At 36.9% G+C, this 25,388-nt stretch overlaps 1 protein-coding gene across 3 annotated transcripts; it reads right to left on the bottom strand.

Moving 5' to 3' along the window:
* Positions 1-349: 349 nt before the first annotated feature.
* Positions 350-24,324, bottom strand: LOC128983263 (uncharacterized). 3 transcript variants are annotated; one of them, XM_054402500.1, is made up of 5 exons: positions 20,398-20,538; positions 17,030-17,313; positions 12,466-12,582; positions 1,837-2,051; positions 350-529 (listed from the first exon to the last, which is right to left on the bottom strand). In XM_054402500.1, coding segments are annotated over exons 1-5 (651 nt in total). In that variant the 5' UTR covers positions 20,432-20,538; the 3' UTR covers positions 350-528. The 3 variants fall into 3 exon arrangements, with proteins under 3 accessions (XP_054258475.1, XP_054258474.1, XP_054258473.1); XM_054402499.1 differs by lacking the exon at positions 20,398-20,538 and adding an exon at positions 24,268-24,324 and having other exon boundaries at positions 350-2,051; XM_054402498.1 differs by having other exon boundaries at positions 350-2,051.
* Positions 24,325-25,388: the final 1,064 nt, after the last annotated feature.

Genomic DNA, 25,388 nt, shown 5'->3' on the forward strand with positions numbered 1-25,388 from the left:
AAATCCCACCAAGAATAAGTTGAAAATTGTTAGCATACAATTCTCTGGATATTGAATATTTCCTAGATTCTTATTGACTCGTCATATGAGTTTGTGCCAGATATTCACCACATCTGCGCCAAGACCTCTGGTATTCTCGAAATGATCTGCTCTGCAAGACACTGTTTGAGCATCAATGCTGATCCATGACTGCTAGATCCAGTATACATGTAATTTCTATGTGTGGCAACAACTAGAGTACTACTGTGTATTCTGATCGCCTTTACCAGCGCAAGCTTATTTACAGTCTTCGTTTCGTCCCAATACGGGAAGAATGAGCGTACAAGTACTACAATAGAAAAACACAAAGTAAAAATTAAAATTGATTTTTTTAATTGTGTTTGATAAAAGCATGGGTTACAAGAGTGTGTTGAATTCACTTTTCAATTTAAAATGTCCATAATTTAACTTTCTTAATTACTGGCATTTTGTAATCTGACTATCTTCAGAAGTATTAGTTATGAACATTTGCAAGTTGTTTATACCAGTTCTACACGAAATACAATAAACAATTAAATAATACAATTACAATTTACATTTATAAACACTAACATACTGTCACTATAACATTACCAAAAGTAATTGACTTTGAATGTGTATTCATCTTCCAAGAGATCGATTATAACCTTTGTGACGGCGCGATTTACTTCCGAATGCTCAGGGAAAGTTACACCAGTTTTAAAAGAGGAGAATTGATTCAACCTCCAAAATTCGGTTGAATCTACAAGCATATTATATGTTAAGCTATAAGCTTGGGTTGAAATTATTTCTACAAGTCCCTTCCCAACAAAACGAAAATCTTTGACTTCAGAGCCTGTAGTATCTTCCAAAATGGCTCCAGATGGACAGAAAACAGAGCACAAAACGGTTTTTTCATCTTGACGCATCATTTGTCTGGTGATTGGTCTCTGCCTTGTGACTTGTTTAACAACTTTTGGCATTTTAAACAGAAAATGTGAATCACTTATGATATGAATCTTCCCTTTAGAGGGTAACATATGTATAATATGTCCAGATCTGTAGTTGTAAACTCTGACATCAGAAACCTCTTTTGGATTATTAATATCACAGTCTGAAAGAGCCAAAAAATTGTCAGTTATTGCACAGTGGTCAAAGCAATCTACTTCGCCATTCAATAAAAACTCGCTAAAAACAGGAAAAGTTTGCTTGAATGGTAAGAAACATAGTTGATGTATATTATACACTCGACATGTCACTGTCACTATTCCAGAAGGATCGGGTAACATTGTATTGGGAAGGAGCACTAGGATATCTTCACATGTTTTGGATCCAGTATTACATCCTACAATACCCAACCCTCCTTCTGGAAAGCTTGTAGAACAACATTCCTTTCTCAGTTCAACTCCATTTTCCAAATCCAATATGTAGAAAGAGTCATTGTCTTTACAAAACCAAAAATTGCCAATACACTTTCCTCCAGGAGTTATTATTAGATCAAACTTGTCCATTAAATCTAAGTCATCGAATAGGCCTACCTCTTTATTGCTGGTCACAAGTTTACATGAATAATCAAAGTTTAGTTCTACCTGCCATTTATAATTATTGATAGTGCCTTGGGCTACATCTACCTTAACAATTTTAACAACACATTCTTCAGCATAATCCTTTAAAGCAATGAATCCATTATCCAGGGCCTTAACCCTGGGTGTATATATACGTTCTTTACCAAACCGTAGTACATCCTTTAGAGTATGAGGGATGGTTTTTAAGTCCCACAGTTCTATTGAGTCATCATAAAACACCATTATCAAGTCGTTAGTGACAAACCGCTCTGACCATTGTTTTTCTTTGTCCAATTCGTGTTCCACAGTTTTGCAGTTTCCAGTTCGCCAGTTCTTCCACAGATGTTGTTCCCGCAGGTAAGCTGCTCGCCACTGACTGAGCGGAGCTAGAGAGGAGTGTTGTTCAGTGAGAGAAAACTGCGGCTCTACGACACATGGCGTAGTCCTCAGATGCTCGTCCAACTCGGAATCACACAGTCCTTTCCAAACCTACAGATAATTTTAGTTAAATATTTTGTGTAAACAAGGTATAAGTAATGCTAGTTAGCCCAAGTCAAGAACTTGTACTGATTTCCAAGGAAAGAAAATATTATTTGAATCCAGTAAAATTTCTAACAATCCAATATAGGTAACATAGGATAGCAGAGTTAAATTACGAGGCATGTTTTTTAAGTAAGTACCATTTTTTATTTCTCCGTGTGTATAGCAAGAACATTATGAGTGACGTCATGGTACGAAAGTGGGTAAGGGCATTTAAAGACGGCCCCACCAATGTTCATGATGAGCAACGCACTGGAAGGCCATCTGTCATTGCTGATGAATTGGTGCGTTAAGTCGATGAAAAGTTAGAGATAACAGACTGTTTACGGTCCGATCATTCCAATGAGTACCATACCGTCACTCATACGCCATACACTTCACTAATCTGTCAATGAATTTCAATGACTTTCGCACCTTTAGCACTTAAAAATTTTATCACAGTGCGCACTTCACGGTTGGCGGCAGTATCAATTGGCGGCACTATTTTGAATGCTCGAAGCCGGATGTAAATACGGCCGATTGTTGCCGAATTTCTGGCGCAGGCTTGCTAATAGGTCCACATACACAGCACAAATGTCAAAAATGTCAATCGAAGCGCTGGAACAGAGAAAATTAGAAATGGTACTTGCTTAAACACATGCCTCGTAGTTTTGCCATGGATAAAACATTCTCCCTTAGTACACTTCTCATCGTTATGGAAGCCTAGTTTCTGTACAGTGCATTGTAGAGGTCGTGTTTGTTACTTGTTATTTCGGTAATTTAAAACCTCATTTAACCAAATAATATGATCTAATCATAATCAATAACTTGTACCCTAGTTATGAACTAGACACGAAAAAGGCTTCAAAATTTACAATGGGATGAGATTCAGATTCAGATTCTTTATTCGTCACAATACATTTTCCTCCCCAGCATAGCTGGTAAAACTGGTGACATGTCAACATCTTAAAAACTAAAAGCAAAATATACATGATAAAATTTTTTTGGTAAAAACTTAATCGAATGGCTTAATTTTATATACATACTAGCTGTACCCGCGGGCTTTGCCCCGTTTGACTTCATAAGTGAGCTCGTTCGCATGGCTCAATCACGTCCTGGTTGAAGTTCGTTCGCTACGCTCACTCACCTTTTGGTTGCAAATTAGCTGTTGTCATAAATGTAAAAGGAATAATAGTGCTGCACCATGTTGGTAATCCTTGTAGCTTTAATGCTATTGAACATCATAGAACAGAACCAACTTGTTTAATTGAAACAGCTGTTAAGATTCATTAATTCCATTTAAATATGAGTACTCATAAGGTTAACATGGTAAACTCCAGAGCCACTGGGGCGGAGCCCAGAGGTCGGAGGGTAAAATCCTTTCTTAGTGAGCGTCTACTACCCAAAAGGAAGATGCCTGCCAAGTTTCAGGTTCCTAGGTCTTATGGTTTCTGAGATTTCGTGATGAGTGAGTGAGTCAGTGGTATTTGAGCTTTATATATATACTAGCTGTACCTGCGGGCCTTGCCCCGTTTAACTTCTTAATTTTCAAGATGAGCTCGTTCGCATGGCTCAATCACGTCCTGGTTGAAGTTCGTTCGCTACGCTCACTCACCTTTAGGTTGGAGCTCGTTCGCTGCGCTCACTTGCCTTCAGGTAAGCTCGTTCGCTACGCTAACTCGCCTTCAGGTTGAAGTTCGTTCGCTACGCTCACTCACCTTTTGGTTGCAAATTAGCTGTTGTCATAAGTTTAAAAAAATAATAGTGCTGCACCCTGTTGGTAATCCTTGTAACTTTAATGCTATTGAACATCATAGAACAGAACCATCTTGTTTGATTGAAACAGCTGATAAGATTCATTAATTCCTTTTAAATATGAAAAATCATAAGGTTAACATGGGAAATCCAGAGCCACTGGGGCGGAGTCCGAGAGTCCGATCAGAATAAAAACAACTTAGTTTTCCTATTTAATGCCTAAAGAATCGGTGTACCAAATTTCAGCCTCCTAGGTAAATGGGAAGTGGGAGAATTAGTGATGAGTGTGTCAAAGAGTCAGTGAGTCAGTGAGGGCTTTGCCTTTTATAAGTATAGATAGAAGATATTTACATCATATTACAAGGTGTCACATAAGAGATCATTTATACAATAGTATACTTTGTTTAGCAGCAGGGACTGAACTTCTTTCTTAAACTTATGATAATTATCAATATTCTTTATCCTGTTTGGTAGCTTATTATATACTTTTTACCCAAAATATTGAGGCAACTTTTCAAAGGAACTTAATCTATGAATAGGAAACTGGAAATCACTTATGTTTCTAGTCTGATAATTGTGAATATTTTGATTTTCCATTGACATATTAAAGTTAGATTTGACATTTACAGACATTTACTAATGTACATAGATGGTAGTGTTAAAATTTTTAGTTCCCTGAAAATAGATTTACAGGATGTTCTAGGTTTAGAATTTGTCACTATTCTAAGATACTTTTTTTGCAATTTAAAAATAGACTCCATACCTGAACTACCTCCCCAATGTCCAACACCATACTGCATTGAAGAAGCGAACAATGCATGATATACAATCAATCTCGTCTGTAAGTCAGTAATTTTTTGCAGAAAATATGAAAACAAAGAGAATTTAATTTTTTTATCAAATATGTTTTCCAGTTTAGTTTTTCATCAACCTCGAGACCCAAGAACTTTGTTGACTTTACAATAGGAAGGTGATTATCATTTAATATTATTTGATTAAGATTTAGTTTCTGTCTTCGCAAATTACTAAAATTGATTACCTACGTTAGTTTTGCTACTATTTAATTTAAAACCATTGGCCCTAAACCACACTTGCAAATCTGTGAGGAAATTCTGAATAATTTGCTGTAAATCTAAAATGTATGATTTAAGAATGTCTGTAGCATCATCTGCATACAGGACAATTTTGAAATCAAAATGTTGTACTAAATCGTTAATATAGATTAAAAACAGAATAGGACCAAGAATTGAACCCTGGGACACGCCCCGCGCTCCTTTCCACCGTTCAGATAAAAAAAAACATATCATTGTTTTTAAATAACAGTTCTGTGGCGTCTACCAGATAGGTAAGACTTAACCCAAGATAATGCGGAAGAAGCGAAGTTGTAAACTTTTAACTTATCAAGAAGAATATCATGTACCACAAAATCAAAAGCCTCGGATAGATCGCAGAACACACCAGCTGTGGTCTGCAATCCATCCAATTACACATCTCACACATCTGATTAAATTAAATGAAATTAAAAATCGTTTATTTTTCAGGCAAAGTTAGGGCCACACGGTCCTTTCTTACACTTAACCTGACATTAAAAAAATAACAAAATTAATGTTACATTGGGTTAACTTAATCTAATTAAACATAAAATATTTAATAATTCTACATTTATTCTACACAATTCTACAAGTATCTACATATCTCAGAAAAAAACATACAAATTTTACAAGTACAAACAACTTATTTGCATACTCTTGCATACACGCATCAGCAAACGCGCAAAGTAACAGTAGCCCTAGGACACGCCAGCCGAGACCATATTCTCAAAATACTGTAGAGCTTTTTCAGTGCCGCTACAAACTGGGAACGTTTTTCAAGTGTCTTAACGTGCAGGAGTAGGCCGTTCCACAGACGACAAGTGGTAACAACAAAAGCCCTGCCAAAAGCTCACATGATGAGGTATACGCAATGTGAGTGTGAGACATTCTTGAACTACCCTGAGACACAAATTTAAAATCGGATTTGAAATATTTTGGGGAGCCCGTTTTCAAAATTGAAAAAACCAATGACAAAAATTTAATGAATCATGGATCATTTAATTTCAGGATGTGTGCCTCAAGTTAGTATGGCGTGATATGCTCCATACGTCGCAGACCATAGACAAATCTCAAACAATAATTCTGTGACCGCTGGAGCATACCCGCCTGAGTCGCAGTCAAATCATTGATCAATGAGTTGCAGTAACTAAAGTGGGGTAGTAAAAGTGATTTGATCAAATTTAGTATAGTGTGTTGTGGTAAAAAATTCTGTAATCTTTTCAATGAATGTATGGAGCCAAAAACCTTGTTTCGTGTGTCCGTTACTGCTATGTCCCAAGTAAGTGAAGAGTTGAAAGATATACCAAGATTCTTGACATTGTCGTAGTATAGAAGTGCTTTGCCATTAACTGTGATTGGGTTTATAGAGTCTATGTCAATTGAAGGTCGAAGTCGAGAATGGCTAATGACAATCGGTTTCGTCTTTTCGTGATTTAGTCTCAGTCCATGATTCTCAGTCCAAGTAACAGATTTGAAACTAAAGTTTTATATTCATAATAGTCAGGAGTAGCCTGCAGTAGCAAGACGTCTTGATAAGAAAGCTTTGGAAGCTTCCTTATCACCGGGTCCAGTGCAAGTGCAGACCCGAGTCGTGTGCTCCCACTATCTCCGCGTTCCGCCACCTCCGAACCCAAATCTGTCCCGTCACCTCCGAATTCTTGAGTGACCCTTATAATCCCGTCACTGCCTGCGTTGTTAGCTGTCATTGCATCCACGGCTGCGAAGCCCCGTGGATGGAAGATTTAATGAAAATTTAACCCGTGGGTTAGGTTAGGTTAGGTCAGGTTAGGTTAGGTTAGGTTAGGTTAGGTAAGGTTAGGTTAGGTTAGGTTAAGTTAGGTTAGGTTAGGTTTGGACGGAAAGTCTTAACGCAGGAAGTATCCGAGGATTATAGGGGTCACTCTGAAATTCGGAGGTAGCGGTACACGGAGGTGGCGGGACACGGAGATAGCGGGAGGTAACCGCCCGAGTAGGGGTAGAAGGTTCCAGAACTGAGATATCTTATATAAGGGAGCTACGTTCATGTGGGATTGTCAGTTCAAGAGTGTAAATGTATAGTGTCCAGACCTGGGGGGAATTTCTGCAGCCTACTCAATGAGTAGTAAGTTTATTTTATTTTTAATGTTATTTTAATTCATTCACTTTTAGCCCTCTCTCTGCTAATTATTGTAATAACAAGAAAGATCATAGATGTTTTCTTATTAAAGATTAAACTTTGCTTTCAACTAGTAAAAGATGTAAATAAAAAATGAACCTTTTTATTTTTTATGAATTTCTTTAAAAGAGTTAAATTTGGATATTAAAACAATAAATGCTAATTAAATTAAAGTTTTTAAAGTATCTAGAAAAGTTAAGCAATTGAAAATTTTATTTCATACAGGAAGAAATTAATGTAATTTAATTTTTAAAGAATTGAAATTCAATTTTTTATTTTTTTAATTTAAAGAAGTTGAAACATTAACGTCTGGTCGCGGACTATGAAGTCCCGAACTCGTGAACCGCCCCTAAAAGAAATATGTATTTGTATTGTAGACAGATAAGCTAGGAAAGGGTTTGTTTGTTCACAGGGCTCAAGTGATTACCAGGAATTAATTGTTTAAAATGCCCTATAAAAATATTAGCGGAATGTTTTAAATTTGATAGATTTTTGATATTCCAAAAAAACTAATGGAAGTAAATAAATTTCAGTTTGATTTCGAGTTCTTAAAGGTGTTGTAGAAAGTGTTTAGAAGAAACTGTTTTGTTTTAAATAAACCATGATTTTTTTTTACAATGATGAATTTTTATTTTGGGTCTCCTCTTTAGGCCAATTTCACATTATGAAAAATAATTTATCTTGGAAATAACGTTATAAGTACACATTATCAATGTTTGTATTTTCAAAAAAGATTAACATATAAATTTTTAATGTTATACCACCCTGTATGTTAGAATGCATCAACCAAACATTTTAATCAGCCAATTTTTGTTTATCTTTAAAACAAGCATTATCTAAAGGATTATCGTTATTGTTTTTACTACATTGTTTCAACTTACATTTACTACGGGTTTTACAACTTTTTCTAAAAAAGGTACATTAACCTCAGTTGAAGTGGATTTACCATCGGTTACATTATTTGCTACTGAATTACATTGAACTGCTAAATTTATTGAAGGCAAAGCATGAGTTGAAAAACCTGACAAACGTTCCATATGGTGTGTGTCCCTCGCTGCCACTGGAATAGTTTTTTTTCCCATAGCGGGGATGTCGCAGTACAGGTGATTGGTGTAAATGAGGTCGCCGCAGATGAATTGTAGGAGGTCAATAGCCATGACTTCATCCGTCTGCATCCAGGAGTGAAGGGGAGATGGAGGTACCCGCAGATTGCGCTAAGGGATGGTCTGTTGGGTTTTGCACTTTTAATTTGGTGTTATGTTCTGTGACGAGTTCTGTGAGTCTGTTCATAAGTTCGAGACTAAGTCCGCCTCTTATCACTTTAGTAGACACTTCATTATACAATATGATGTAAACGGTAGCCTTAGTTTTGGTTTGAAAATCTGTTACATTTTTGCAAAGTGTTCAGGAAGAATTCCATCCCTAGTACACCTCATAGGAGAACTTACTAGTGTTTTAAACCCCTTTTTTAATCAGAAGTGAGTTGTGTAAAAGCATTGTCATAAACCTCAGTAGATGTTTTTTTAATAGGCTTCGTGACAAGACCATACACGTACGCTCTATTTTTACTCTCTGACAAGTGATGTTATCATCAACAAAGTCCGTATTACAGGGTCTACCGACATTGTGGCTAAAAACAACAGCCACTATAGAAGACATATTTTTAGGGTCGTTAAAATCCGAAGATATACAATGAGCGAAAGTTAAGGATGATTTACCCTTTAGCTGCTAAATTGTGTCATACATGTCGGATTCTACAACATTGATGGCAGTATCGGTGGAAAAAATTTATGTACCATTAGAAGAAGAGTCTTTTTCAACGCGAAGATGAGCCACAGTTTTAGCTGTCTGTTTTCCCTCTCTTGTTAAAATGTAGGCTGTGAGTTGTAAAATAGTGCCGAAGAAGTATATGTAAAGGGAGCAGTTTTACGTGGTTTTTCTTTGCTACTATGTTTTCAATTTCCACATTGACTCTCCTTATCTTTAGGTCCAAGTTCGGTGTATCATGTCTTATTGGTAAGCTTGCTAAAATAAGATTTGTATCTTCTGTTTTACTAATAAGGCTTTGAATATCATTAATAAGCCGACTGATACCCGTTGTCTCCATATTGTTAGTTCCGGCTATAACCATGAGGCAATCTTGTTCGTCCAAATCTTTGGAAAGTTCCCTAATTTCCTCCGTCACCTGGCTAAATTTAGCTCCTAACCTAACAAAAAGCAAACATTCAAGGGAACTCTTTGTTCAATTAAATTGCTTAAGTGTTTGCCATGACTGTCTGCTAGAATCACCAGTTTTTCCCAAGATTTATCAACTTTATGGCTTGTTTGACATTTATACCCTATTTTGTAGTTACTATTTACATTCCCGAGATTACTATAGGCTACTTCTTTCTTAGGTGCATTGCATCATTGACTTTATATCTACACTAGACCTCTTACAGTGTATTGCATGCAGGAATGTCTTGTGACAGTATAGAAAAACTGTGTACACTCTATATTACTTAAGCTATCAGTGGTGATACTAGGTTTTGTTGTAGGGTTTTTTACATGAATCTGTGCCATGGGTTTAGCTTTGATGGAGAAAGCAAAGGGGATGGAGAAGTATACTTGTGTTGGTTAGTCTATGGTTTGGCACAAGGAATATTTTGGGGTATCATTCCAACAAATCACTGAGAAAGGTCATTCCTCATATTTGTGGATGCTATCAGTAGTTTTTGTGTGTTGTCAGTAATTTAATCCAGAGAATGACAACGTTACTTTTCTGCCACTTTATGCTAATTAGTAATTAGGCTAATTTTTTAGTTGGGTACCCCCTCCTAGAGTTGTTTAATTTTCTGTCTACTTAAGAGGATTGTATACATAAAAGTTTTATTTTTTCTTTGGCAACTGACAAGTTATTTTGCATGTGATCACATTCATTCAATATTTGCCAGCACAGCCTAACAGTTTGAAAGCTTAATGAAAACAATTTACATAAAAGTTGAGTGAAAATATTTTGCATGAACCACCAAAAAGAGAAAGAATATTTTCGGAGACTGTTTAAAGTTTTAGATCTAATTATTAAGAACTAGAATAAATCAAGAGTTAGCATACATAATATTGAATAATGAACTTCAACAACGAACCTCAATACCTACTACTAAAATTTTAGTATTATTATCTCATATTTTTGTTAATCCCGATATGCTTATCACACTTTTTACCTACTCTAAAATATAACTTACTGAGATATAGAATAAGAAAAATACAGGGCGTTTATAAAAGAATCATCAGGTTTTAATGGCATGTACCTTATCCAATTCTTGTCCCACATAAATATTTGAAACATGTGCTTAAAAAGCATGTTTCCAAGTTTTATAATCAGCTGTTCAATAATCAGTCTTGGTTTTTCTTGGACGTGTTTGCATCATCTTCAAAATGATTATTTCGTAAAAAAAAAAACCTTTCAACGATAATTGACTTGGCCCTTCTCAAATGACCCCCTAGATCTCCTGATCTTAAGGTGTGTGTTTTTTTTTTCTATGGGGCTATGTAAAAGACAAAGTTTATGTACCGCATATGCCTCAAACGCTTCAAGAGCTCCGTGGAAGGATTCGCAATGCCGAAGAATCAACCAACCCTGCGATCCTAGCCGGTGTATGGGACAATTTACAGCATAGATTGGAAACTTTCTCCACAGCTAATGGATGGCACATTGAGCACTTGTAGGGGTATCTATGAAAAATTTAAGTGTTCTCCATTCTGTTGATATATTTTATATCCGTATTTGTTTAACATTAACGTCAATAAAATGTTTTAAAACCTGGTGATTCTTTTAAAACTCCCTGTATATCTTTGTGATAACTGCTTAAGAGTCGGCAGGATAGCCGGCCATATTGGATTTTCTGCCTATAACCATTGACTTTATGTAGATATAAAGGCAATGATATAACGGCAATGTTAATGGTTGAATCATACGGCATTGTTTATTAGGATAAAAGTTGCAAAATATCTCATTTTAAAGCTATTGAAACAGTGGATGTGATTTGCTATCTACTTTCTCGTTTTTATTGTTATTATTATCATACGCAGTAACAGAATTCTGCTGTTGATGGTCAGATGCCAGGCTAAACAGTGGTTTTTCGACTGCCGATCGGCAAATACATGCGTTCCTGTTTAAGCATTTTAATCATGCACCGTAAGCTTAGTAAAAAATCATAGTTAAGGTCAATATATTTATGTAGTTTGTAACGTACTTTCTCAGGTTTTTACCTTTGTACAGCTATCAGACCTTTTCGGGGTTTTCAGGACTCAGATCGACTGAACACTTAAATGGATTATGACACATTTAGTATTTAAGGATTATTTTTACAACTATTTACACTAAAAAAACTATAGACAATATATACAAATCTCTTCTTTCTACGAAGCCCAGTCTGTGGCTTCTCCCACTTGCTCGACGGCTCTCAGAAGTCCCAGCAGCACGGCTCTACAGACTTCTCCTCTTGGCTCCTGCAGACCTTATCTCTCGGCTCCTGCACTCCTCCCCTCTCGGCTCCTGCAGTCCTCTCCTTCTCTCGGCTCCTGCAGTCCTCTCCTCGGATCCTGCAGTCCTCTTCTCTCAGCTCCGGCAGTCCTCTCCTTCTCTCGGCTCCTGCAGTCCTCTCATTTCGGTTCCTGCAGTCCTCTTCTCTCAGCTCCTGCAGTCCTCTAACTGGCTCCGTCTCGGGAAGTGCTAGGCGACTCACCAACCAGAGTCCAAACGCAGCAGCTCCACACGATGCCACCAGTCTCGCTGTCAGACGTCGACTCCTGTCTCCAGAGGTGCTGGGCGGCTCACCAACCAGAGCCCAAACGCAGCAGCTCCTTACGATGTCACCTGTCCCACTGTCGGATGCGGACTGCCCGAGAAGTGCTGGGTGGATCACTGTCAAGCGCAGCAGCTCCTCGCGATGTCACCAGTAACGCTGACGGATGTCAACTGCCATCTCTCCTAGACGGCACTCTTCTTAAATAGTGGAGGTGGGCCTCTTCATCCCCCTCCAGACGGATTCATGGTCCCAGGAGGCAGCTCCATTGGCCACCGGGGACTTACACTGAATTAAAACGGATGCTGGGGCTCAACACGCCAACCAGCTGCACCGGGCTCAACACGCCTCTAGTGCCGGAACGGAATGTACCGGGCTCAACACGCCTCTAGTACGGGAACGGAATGTACCCCCCCCCCCCCCATTTAATTACTAGGATAATCCTTTTAGCTTCTTATTAAATTCATTCACTTAACTTTTAATCAGTAGCCTAAACCATCAGAGTAACAGTTAATTGAAGGGGTACAATTAGTGTTGCACTTGCTTTTGGTTCATACATTTAGCTTAAATTATCCTAATAAACTGAGGATAATTACCGCATTGTTACCGAATACTTCTCGCCAGTGATGAGATACTGCACAACAGGAAGATATATCACGAGGCGTAAGGTATTTGGCTACTTCTATAGCAATATCTAGTAGAATATTCTCCATCTGTAAACATTAAGTAAAGTATAATTTATAAAACAAGATACAGTAAACCAAAACAATGGGACAGCTTAAAAATAATTTTAAGAAGTAACAAGCTAACAAGCACAACTTGAAGTGGTTAGTGTGGAAAATGATAGTTCTTGTGTACTTTTTTTTTGGTACCAACACAAGAATAGTTAATTTTCAATAAGTATAAAGGTGTCAATTATCAACCACTAAAACGTGAGTCCTCAGTGGCGTTGGTCAATTATCGACCACTAAAACGTGAGTCCTCAGTGGCGTTGGTCAATTATCGACCACTAAATCGTGAGTCCTCAGTGGCGTTGGTCGATTATCGACCACTAAAACGTGAGTCCTCAGTGGCGTTGGTCAATTATCGACCACTAAAACGTGAGTCCTCAGTGGCGTTGGTCAATTATCGACCACTAAATCGTGAGTCCTCAGTGGCGTTGGTCGATTATCGACCAAAACGACATGGGTCGTGATTTTCTATTATTTCATTATGAAAACAGTTTTAAATCGCAATGAATCTTATACTACTAGAAAGATGAGACTCTAAAGATTCATTTTCATGTATAAAACATTATTGAGCGAGTATTATGTAGCGAGAAACATCGCCGGTAATCGTACCAGCGTGTAGGTCTCGTAGACGTATTGTAAGCGTTTGAGAGTGTAAGACGTAGTTAACTTTTTGGCAGTCGACAAACGAATGTCTCGTCTTGGAAGTAAAATCCTTCAATTCAGGTATATAATATTCAATACCGACGCACGTCTATATGTCCGCAGTAAAAATGAAAAGTAGGCCTACCATCTATTTATGTGTTTCGTCATGTGTAAAATTCGTGTACGTGTTTTCAAAACTTTAAGACGCACCTAAATACTTTAAGACGCAAATGGGGAAGTTCAAGATCTTATATTAAGGACTGATGATGGCGATTAACCTTGGCGAAATGCATATCCTGCAATAGGATTGTACAGGATCAACCGGCGGACACAGGTAATTTAACCTTTCACAACTAACGTTTGTATTTATAAATATCACTACTTACATGGCATTACAACTAGTTTGGGATGTGCTATACTACAGTATTAAATTTTACAAGTTTACTTGGGGTATACTTAATTATACAGATACCTTTTGCACTCAACTTTCACTAAATGCATTCTTGTAATTAATGAGTGCAGTTAATGAAAAAATGATCAATTTTATTTTTAACGCAATATTTCTCCCCTTAGGCTGACATGAATGGTAACATATTGCATATCATTTTGTAGGATTATTGTTATCAGCTGAGTTGTAAAGCTATGAATCATCTGCTATTTGGTTTGTTTACATTATTGTTTTGTTTTGTGAATGAATCGTTTTGATTGAGTTTACTTAAAATGAGTTTTAATAATTAATTATTCTATATTGGCGACGAGAAAATGCCTAGGAGAACAGACCTGTCTCAGTATAAGAGTGTAATTGACAGTAGTAACATGTCTTGCATACAAAATAGAATAAGCAGATTTTCATTTAAAGAGTATAATAGTGAACAATTGTGGGAAGACTACATTACTCGTTTTGAGTTGACCTGCAGAGTTAAGGGACTGGGTGGTGCTAACACAGAAGAACAAGCGGCTCGGCGAGATCTTATATTGGCAAATATCGGAGAGGAGCACCTCAGGGCACTGTCGGACCAGATGTATCCAAGGGCCTGGGAGAAGTGAACCTACGACGAAGTCAAAGAGGAAGCCAACCGGTTGTCCAAGCCTACAAGGACCCTTTTTGCAACGAGGTTTGAGTTTGAAAGAGCAATAAGAAAAGATGGTGAGACATGTATTTTGTTTTATAACAGATTGAAGTCTTTAGCTAGAAGTAGTAAATATGGAGATAGCTTAGATGAAAGAGTACGAGATAGGTTTGCAGTAGGAAGCAACTGTCCAGAATTTGAAGTTGAAGTCAGACAAAGATGGCCCGAGGGAGTTAATAGCCGAGGTGAGCGTGTAAGTCAACAGTAGTACTAGAGTTAGCTCAATCTATGGAACGCGCAAGAGAAGAAGTTTCCAAACATTCGTATAAAAATGAGATTTTCAAAGTTAGTGACATTAAGAAAAAGAGGAAACCAGAGGTACAGAAATCTACTGGTTTCAATAGGTGGTATAGATGTGGGTTTACACATGACCCTAGTAAAGATAGGTGTCCTGCTGTTTCTGCTGTGTGCAAGAAATGTTCAAAGAGAGGCCACTTCGCAAGAATGTGCAAAAGTAAAAATATTTTTTTCAAGAGAACGGACGGTAATTTGAGAAAAGTAGAAGATTCTCGTGATCAATCTTACGATGATGAGTGTAGTTCTGATATTGATGTTAGCGGAACACAAATTAGGTCAGTCAAGAGTAAGGTTCCCAGAGCTACAATAGATGTAGAATTGAACGGGTATAATGTTAGAATGGAGTTTGATTCCGGGGCTCGGGTAAGTGCTATAAGTTTGTCTCTTTGGGATAAGATCAATTCAAGTGACGATCTCTCAAAAAGACGTCTGATGTCATTACTGGCCATGGGAAAAATAAACAAGAAGTCATGGGTAAGGCTTTTGTGGACGTTACTTTACGTAATCGTACTAAGCGATTGCCAATTTATTGTATTACTACATAGAAGATGATTTTCCATTATTTGGGTTGCCGTGGAGTGTAGTTTTCAATCTTAATTTGCCTTGGGAAGTAAGGGTTAGGCGTATTGACAATGGAAAGACAAATAGTAAAGAGACAGGTAAGAATGAAGAAAATTATAGAAAAGAGTTACAAAAAGAAGTTGAAGCATTAACCCAGCAGTTTTCCTAACTCTTTCGTGATGAGCTAGGAACGATATATGACTCTAATGAAGTTATACATCTAAAAAGTGGAACAAAACCTGTACCTTACGGGGCACGACGAGTTCCATTCCCCTTAAGGGAGGCAGTGGAGCGAGAATTACAGTGATTGGTACAGGAGGGAGTTTTGGAAGCAGTGGACCCTTCCGAAACACCGATAGAATGGAGTACCCCAACAGCGAACGTAGACAAGGGCGGAGGTAGAGTCAGGATCTGTGGCGATTTCCGTACAACCTTGAATCCAAACATCGTTCCGGAAACCAAACACCTCTAACCAACCTTTGATGACTTGACTTCAAAATTAACTGATGGAAAGGTATTTTCGGTCATAGATATCTTAGACGCATACTTGCAAATGAAAGTACACCCTGAGTCACAAAAGTATCTTACAATAGAAATTGTCTGCAACTTATTCAGTAGTAAAAAATAGCCAAGGAATATTTTGCACAAAAATAAAATATTATAACATCAAAGATTACAGCATGCACTTAAAAATAGCTGAGCACATAAAATAGGTTATATTTTTATTTCACCCATTGTTAAATTGTTCCTTTCCTTAAGATAAACTGTTTAATATTATATTGCAGGTAGGTTTACATAGGCTCAGGAATATTGCTTGCCAACTAACAATGCCAACCGATAAGAGAGAAGACCTTTTAGTCCTGCATCATTGTTGGCCTAGGCACAATGACCTTGCAGTTTATGTTGATTTATCTGCATATCTTATATTATTACATTGATGTTCAGTGATTATCAGTTACAGTGGTTCAGTTAATATTCACTGGAGAAGGTAAAGTGTACTTTTAGTTTATAGCTCTTATTTCATACATGTAGATTATTTACCTAAAATTCACTGTAGGTTATGTGGTGCTGTTTTATGCTTCTAAAAGAAACTTTTTCACTAAAAACTGCAGTCTATCCATTCAATTTGCAATACATTGGTAGAACTTGATTATACAACAAAATTGTTTACATAAAAGTTGTTTAAAATTTAGAAAAATATCAATTATTTAGGATCACAACCAGTCAGACTGTATCAAGTTAACCTCACTTAATAATCCTTATATTTATTATATTTATTTATGATCCATACCGTTTCTGTTTCAATATCTGTGGAATAATGCTATCAGCTATTTCTTTATCTACTGCATTCAAAAATCATCAGCTGATTGTCTTCGTTTATGTGTCAAATACTGCTTCGATAAGGATTACATTGAAACTTTGGGACCCAGTGGGGCGGATTCCTGAGAGGTTTTAACGCCATATAGATGTTGGCACTCACCGATATGGTCTTTATCACCATGCTAAATTTGAAAACGATTGATTCAGCCGTCTAGGAGGAGTTTGCGTATTACGAAATGCATTAGAGTCGACGTATAAGAGCTTCGCTCGCTCCGCTCAATAAAACAAACAATCACTATTTTGTATGACTCAATTTGAAACTGGAACTCGACATTTCATTACAAATTCACAAAACGACAAATTTAGGCATCTAAAGGGATATTTAGTTTCCGAGATATATTTCATCCTAATGTTACAAGTTAATAAATGATAAATGTTTCTTACAATTGTACAAGAAACAAATCTTTGTTTTTTCTCACCTGAACAGATGCAGTAAGTGCCGGACTTGTAAGTGCCGGACTTGTAAGTGCCGGACTTGTAAGTGCCGGACTTGTAAAAGCCGGATTTGTAAGTGCCGGACTTGTAAGTGCCGGACTTGTAAGTGCCGGACTTTTAAACTTGGCTTTGACCATGTTAACGCAGATTGTTATTCCGTCGGCCACTTTGTTGATGAAGTTCGTAGCGGCTCCGAGAGAAGAGAGTGGTTGATGAGCCGACATTGAGCGTAACTCCTCACAATATTGATGTGAACCTCGTCCAGTGGCTAAAACAACAATCAAATAACAATTAAAGTTCAAAGGAAAAAAAAATTTAAACAATTTTCTTTTATTGACAGTCAGGCATAGGTATTGCAACATACAACTTCTATCACTGTTCCATAGGTTTAGGTTAAAATTATGTTTGCTACTTTCTGTTTTTATTTCAACAAAACGATTTTTTGTAAGAATGTAGGGTTGATCAATCAAGTTGTCTTTGTTTTTTGTATTATTTTAAATGTCTTTGTTCCTAACAGTCTATCTGTAATGCTCGTGACCATATGTAAATCGACTCCATTATTACTGTCATTCACCGCGAATCACCTCGAATACAGTAGACTCCCTCTTATCCGGACATTGGTTTAACCGGACTACACTTGGCGGAAATTACATCTCTTTAACCAGACAACTTTTATCAGCACGTCGGTTTAACCGGACTAGATCGGCAGGAAGTGGGCGGTACTTAAGCGACTGCTCTTGTGGGAAAGATTTGCGACCAGTGATCATGTGTCTAAAGACAATGCTTTCCAAAATTTAAGTCAAATATTTGGATTACATAGCAAATTTTTCCGGAAAAATCTGTTTAACCGGGAAAACCGTTATCCGGTTCTTTCATTTCTTAATCCTGTACACTTTACATTTTTGTTATCGGACTGGCCTCAGTAACGTGGAGTGCGAATCAGAGAGAGTCTTCTTTACAAAAACGTACTAAATTTTTCTCTCGTAAATTAAACCTCTTTTGTACCGAAACCCTAGATTTTTCCTCTCTTATATTTAACTAAGGGCAGAAGTTTAAAAGGTCATGGTCATTAATACTACAAACTACTTAGGTGATCTCATGTCCGATTTTGTCACATACAGAAACCTTTTACTTCGTTCTAAAGTTCCAGGCTCATTGTAGAAAATCAACTTAAAGGAGTTCACAGGAAAAAATTTCAGAAGCCACTGATTAAAAATTATTTTTGAGCACTCCTGATATTAAGGTGGTTTAAAAAAAAAAACTTGCAATTAGGCCTACATTTAAAAGCTACAACACAGTTACACCTTTATTCAATAAGTAAGTAGAGTTAAGTTTTATAAAGTATAAAACTAGTTACAGGGTAAAGTACCTACGGCCGTTTTTTCAAGTAACATTTTCAATTCATTTCTTAGAAATAAAAAGATTAGGCCTAATTAATATTAGCCTATTGTTTACTTACTTAACATCATTGTTTTGTTACTTTACAACAAGTTTAGACCAATGAGGTTCAAGGATTGAGAGAAAAAGAGGTAAAATTGTAATACTTCAAACTTCATCTTATCTATAATATTAAAACGAAACGGTTTTTTTATTTCACGATTCTGAATCAACCACTTGACGGATTTTCATGATTTTTGTGTTGAAAGAAAGATAATATTGAAAACTAGGGAATGTCGAAGCCATAATTTTAGTTTAGGGTTTCAGTTTTTTAGAAATTAAGTTGCTGGTTTAACTAACAGCTGGTTTATAACTGTCATTGAAATGTTTGTTTGTTTACAAAAATATTGTTCATTGGTGTTTGAGTTTGCTTACATACTATTTCACTTTAAAATGTATGTAGTTTTTCCTTACCGTGAAGGATCTGCGTTATCAGGAAATGTGTTATTTTGAACTAAACATCTCAAACACTTGCATTTAATCAAGTTTTATCGTAAATGCAATCTGTGTAAGTATTTAGTTTATACATTGCAAATTTCAACTCATATTTGGGAAATATTTTTTCAGCAGTTTATCATTTAATTGTTTAACATATAAGTGGTTTACGTGTTGATACTTCTTTTTCTGTATGTTTAAATGTGAGTATGTCGGCTTACTAAAATTTTTATTAGTAATGAAAGCGTCAATTGGTGTAGTAGGTCTCTATAAAACTGTTAAATAAACTGCAGGGTGCAGCAGAAACCAAAGTCGACTCATACCATACCAACTATCCCCGTAGTACTGATGATTCAGAAATTTGGGCACTGACACTGACACAAGAATCGAAAAACCTTAATGATGGGTTATATAATAAAGTGCAGAGAAAATATACAGACCAGTTCAAGATAACGGCCCGGAGGTCGAAATAAAAAAGAACAGAGAGCTAAGAGAAATGTGTTAACACCCAAATACAGTATAGGGATGCTTTCCAGAAGTAGGTAAAGCTTGGATGGACAGGCTCTGCATAAACTTTTAAAAAGTATATTCCAAGGAGTACTAAACGATGGACGGGAAATATCAAGTTATGAAATGCATCCTCAGACTGGGATCTAAATTTTGAAGGGGCAGGTGATAGAGAAAATCCTCATAAGGTTTCAGTGGTCACGGAGATAAGATAAGGTACGGTAAGTACATAAGTAGTACAATATGCAATTGGAGGTGGCATGTAACTACTCTACTCAAAACCAGTGTGAATCGGTCACCAATCTCACTTCAAGATTTTTCAAATCGACACAAATGCTGTTTTATGGTAAAATTATCGGATTTAAAATGCATATCGCCATATTTTAGGTCCATATTCGAATGGAATAAATACGTGGTCACGTTACATTTGTTTATAAGGTGATCTTCCCCATTAAAACTTCCAGAATTTGTGTCTATGCGTGTAAACTAGATGTTCTGAACTATTCCGTTTTAGTTGACAACTCGATTTCCGTACGTAGGACGGGCCACCAGCTCGTACCCTGTTAAATCCAATTACTGAAATCCAAGAGAAATCATCGATAATAACGAATGTTCCCTCTAACAGGAAAGTAAGTTACCGCCAATTTAATTGATTATACAATGAGTGAGTGTTTTGTTGAATCACAATAGGTGGCAATGAGAGGTTATACATGAAAACATAACCTCTCTTAGACGTATGCGTAGTGATTGTTAGTAATTTAAAAAAAAATGGTGGTAGGTAAATAAGTAGTGTACGTAACTCACGTAATTAGCCTTTAAGACACTAGTAGAAGCTTAAGACACTCGCCAAGTCTCGTACCTTAAATTATCTACATATCATAAGACTATCTTTATGCGATCGTCGTGTAAACTACTGTTAAAGTATTAAATGATAAAATTCTATGACTTGTAGAGTATTTAATATTTTACTCACCAAGTGTATCGGAACACTCTTCAGTGTTGTCCATTGTATCCTAAATGTAACCTTATAACACCAAGCACTTGTCAATCGTAACCAAGAGGGAAGCTCTAACAAATCGGTTAACCCTATTTCATCTAGCTCTAGAGATGTGAGTTCCCCCTCTCCTTTGAAAGTACTCAAGTTTATTTCGTCTGCAGATAGGTTTTTAGTATACCTGAAAGAGATAAAGGTCTTTAGAAAATATGTTTATCACTAAGATTTATTTTAATAGTTGTTAAGGCTTAATTTACTCCTTTGGTTAGGCCTTAGATTGTCAACATATAGGTTAGGCTACAATATTTGCTTTTGAAAGAAGAGAACATTTTCAAAGTTTTGACTTTGAAATCTATACTAGGGAAGATATAACTTATGTTAAACCTCAGATAAACTCAGGTTTGAAAATCAACATAGGGTAATTCTTCTAATGAATTACCCTATGTCAGGTTTATTCAGGTTTGGGATTGATACTTACATTGTTTAGACCTTAATTTCAGTCAAGTTAGCAATCAAGGTCTTACAGGCTGAGTTATAAGGGATTAAGAAAACTCTTACTGTACTCATAAAATTAATGGTTGAGGTATGACATGAATTTTTAGTGAACTGATCAACAATCCAAGATATCCTTCTCTTGGCTAACCTATGACACTGTTTAAATATTGCCTGAATCCTGAATCCTGGTAAGCAAGATGGGAAGGTTAAATAATTGTGTCAGCAATTATGGTTGGGTGTTAAAATTAGGCTATATTTGTTGTCAGTTTTAGTTGAATCGTATAGCTTAAACTTAAGTTTAGTTAATAAACCTGTTTTTTAAGGCATTTGATTGGGAAAAACAAGCGCAGGTTACCAAAATCAAGGGTAGCCGACAGCAAATATAACACTCACAACACAAATTATACATTCACCCACACTACAACACTACACACAATCAAGAAGCAAGCAAGAAGAAAGATGGAAAAGATTTGACGATTCCGGTCTTCAAGGACTGCGGTGAAGACTTCGGTGGTAAATGGTAAAGTAAAAGTAAACAAAATGGTATATTTTGCCACACCAAACAGGGAGATTTACTTATCTGTGGATTTACAAGTGTGGATTTTACAAAACATTATGTAACATTTAATAGGGTTGAAAATTTAACCTCAAGGTCCTGAGACAAGCTAAGTTAGGCCTATATTCTTTTTAACTTGATCGTTCAATCTGTCCCTGGTCAATGGGCTTTTGGAAAATGTATCAGAAGATCTTAGCTTAGTCAGTAACAAGGCTAAAATACTAAAAGATCTAATAAAATTTAGTTGAGCTAGGCCTTTACTAAATCCAGCTTTAAATTTAGCCTAATGTAAAGGGAAAAGCGAATGAACTGGGACTATCAAGTTGTATAACCCAACTTATAAGCTAATTTTGAGTGGTTGTTACTTTTTAATCTAAATAGTCGCTCTAATTAAATTAAAAAAAATAAATTTTCTGTTTTAATTTAGGCCAAAGTTAAAACCATTACTAGGATTAGCAGACGATTATTCAACTATGACGACCAATGAATTAACAGTAATATGGATCCAAACATTTTTTCTAGAAAGGATTTTAGGCGATTCAAATGAAAACTTAATATCTTTGATTAGGTACCTTGATAGATGTTTCAATATTTGGTTTTTAATTAAAGACACCATTTTCACTTGAAAATTACGTTATCACTCTCAATCACAAACACTCAGCAGACATGGTAGTAGACAGTTCTTCAGTTCTTTTCTTCGTCTCTAATCGTCTGCTGCCTAAGCCCCGTTCACACGTCAAAAACCGAACAACAAGGGGTTGGTGCAGTGCGGTTACATTCGATGCCGGATGGAACGGAAAGGCCAGTCATGTACGCCTCGAGGACACTAACGGAAGCAGAAAAAAGGTATGCTACAGTTGACAAGGGAGCACTGGCGTTAGTTTTTGCTGTGAAGAAGTTTAGACAATACCTCAGTGGGAGACATTTCAAGGTGAGGACGGACCACAAGTCACTTGAAAGAATATTTTGAATGCATCGAGATCTTACCAAAGTAGTAAACAACCGTTTGGTTCGTTGGGCTTTGTATTTAATGTAGTATGATTTTGAGATCCAGTACATCAAGGGACAGGGTAATTGTTTGGCTGATTTTTTGTCTCGGTTTTCACTCAAGACACAAGAAGTATTAGATCCAGATGAGAGAGAGATTCGAGCATTGGTTCAGGAGAAAATTGACGAAGTTTATCCAAATCATGAACTTTTAATGGAGTACGAGAAAGACCCAAATATGAAGAAACTTAGAGACTTCCTGGAACATGGTTGGCCAAAAGATACAGAAACCTTACCATCATCTATGAAACCATATTGGTATAAGAGAGAAGAGCTGACATTAGAAAACGGGATAGTCATGTGATTAGGAAGAATTGTGGTCCACAGATTTTGAGAGAAAATGTATTGAAAGAACTCCACAAAGGACATCCTGGAATAGAGGCTATGAGGTCCCTATCAAGGTATTATGTTTGGTGGCCTAATTTGAATAAGGATGTTGAGTTGCATGTCCGTAGATGCCACCCTTGCCAGAGTAACCGATCATTTGACACAGAAGTGCCTCTATATAAGAAAAATCCATCATTTTCGTCATACAGTAGGATACAATGCTCTCCTAAATTTAAGTTGTATGCAGTATGCATTTAAATGGTCCGTCGTCCGTCGATTTAACCGGAAAACTGTTACCCGGACTGGCCTCAGTCCCGAGGAGTTCGGATAAGAGAGAGTCTACTGAATCGCTAACCTAAGCATGGGTTAGGTCGGGTTAGGTTAGGTTAATTTATATTTAGTTTCATATAGGAGTGGGCCAGGCATTTTTGGCTCTTTGCAGTTTTTATGGTTTTTCAAACCTGATTTCCTAGGTAAAAACGTAAGTTGCCGAAAAAGCGCGAGAGGGTGTGAGTAGGCTAATATTGATTGATCAATATTATTAATTATATTGATTATTCAATTGTTTAATTCGATATATCGATTGGTTAGTTAGGTTAGGTTAACCTTACCTAACTAACAAAATTATATATCGAATAATCGATATATTGATCGATATTTTCATCGGGTGTTTGTGACGACAGTCGATAGGGTAAGACCCCGTTTCTACAACTCACATTGGCATCAGCCTTCAGCCATTTCGCCAATATCTCCCTTTCATCTCTCTTCTTCAAAATCTCCTCTCCTTCCTTGGCAAACAACTGCGCCCTATCTACTACTTTTCTTGATCTTATCTTCTTTGTCTAGCGCACATTGTGTCCAACCACTGCCCCCGCGAATCCAACTCCAATTGAGAGGATTGTTTGTGACGACAGATATGGAAGTGTACCCGAACCAACTTTTAAAACATCAATGTTCATAATTATTTAAAATGAGATGAAATTCTATGATGGCATCAGCCTTAGGTTTTATTGCATGTTTCATTTCGGTAGCTTTATTTGTCATGGGTAATTTACTATTAACCACGGTCATGCCTACATTTACAAAATTGGTAAAGCCCAGCCTAGCTTTGTTGGCCTAGTCATACATTACCTACATAGCTTTGGGATTTGGGCCCAATTTACAAAAACAGACAATAAAAATAAGTTAAGAAGCCTACAAATGCATACAATTTGGAGGAATCTCGCAATAAGTTTCAAATTAAATTGATAATCCATCACTGGACGACTTAGTAGGGTGCAAGGGAAGAAACTACTGTATGATTTTCTTTCAGAGAAAGACTACTTAAATAATGAAGAGTGCACTAATAATAGCTTAACACACGTTTGTTTCTGTAATTAGTTACGTGTTACAATTCTTAATATAGACTGATATAAAATATTTACCTGTAACAGAGAAAAAAGAAACTCGCAATAGCATTAACACTAACACTAGATAGTAGTTTTGTTGTTGCCTGTAAAAATCAGCTGTAATATTTCATTTCATTATTTGAGGATGAGGAGGAGTGAAGAAGTAGTATGTAGTAGCATAGACTAAAGAGAATTGTGTTTCCTTAGTCAATGGTAGTAGCATTGAATTTATAAGTCAACTAGCTGTTACCCACCGGCTTCACCCCGTTTGACTTTATAAGTATTAATAAAACTACAGTAATACAAACAAATAATCACACCTGATTTTAATAAGGTACCTAATAAATTAAATTAATAACAAACAAATAAATACAATTGATGTATATTTTTAACATTAGGTATATGGAAAGTTCCCTTTAGAAAGGAATTACGACCTTAAAGGGCAATTTATGAAATAATGGATAGTTTTGCGCAAGGTTTCTCGTCATGACGAACATTTTATGTACATGGTTTAGGGGTGTCACTTGTAGTTTTCTCAAAAGATCATGGGTACTTTACTTTGGAATAAGCAGCTTTAGAATGCTAAATAGAACAATTATTGTGTTCCCTAGATCTGCTGTATGTAGATAGACTTTTATTAATTTACTATTATAGTTCGGCCGCTTAGAAAGAGACCTCCTCCAGCATTGGTTTAGCATTAGCGCCAGGTCGTTTTCTAAGGTGCCGAACTATAGTAACTGGCTACATAACCATAACTAAACTAAGGGACGATGTCGATTCCAATCCGTGGGGCCTGGGTTACAAACTTGTAACCAAGAAACTTGACAACCACTCTCCACCTTCCGTCATGGATGGGGCCACTATGGAGAGGATAGTCGAGTCCATTTTCCCTGCTCAAACGTCGCGACCACTTGCTTGAAGGTTGGACGAGGTACCACTTTTCAGTCTTGGAGAGATGGAGGCGGCTGTCCTATCCCTGAAGAGCAATAAGGCTCCTGGACCCGATGGGGTACCCGGCGAAGTCCTCAAGAAGGTTTTGACTACTAACCCCTTGATCCTTTTGCACATGTTCAATGCCTGCCTAGTCGAAGGAGTTTTCCCCTTGTGCTGGAAACCAGGTAGGCTTGTGCTTGTTGGGAAAGGGGAGGGAGACCCAG

This window comes from Macrosteles quadrilineatus, unplaced genomic scaffold, assembly GCF_028750875.1.
Source record: "Macrosteles quadrilineatus isolate MER2022 unplaced genomic scaffold, UCM_ALF_1.0 Scaffold_1__1_contigs__length_201487025, whole genome shotgun sequence".
NCBI classification, from domain to species: Eukaryota; Metazoa; Arthropoda; class Insecta; order Hemiptera; family Cicadellidae; genus Macrosteles; species Macrosteles quadrilineatus.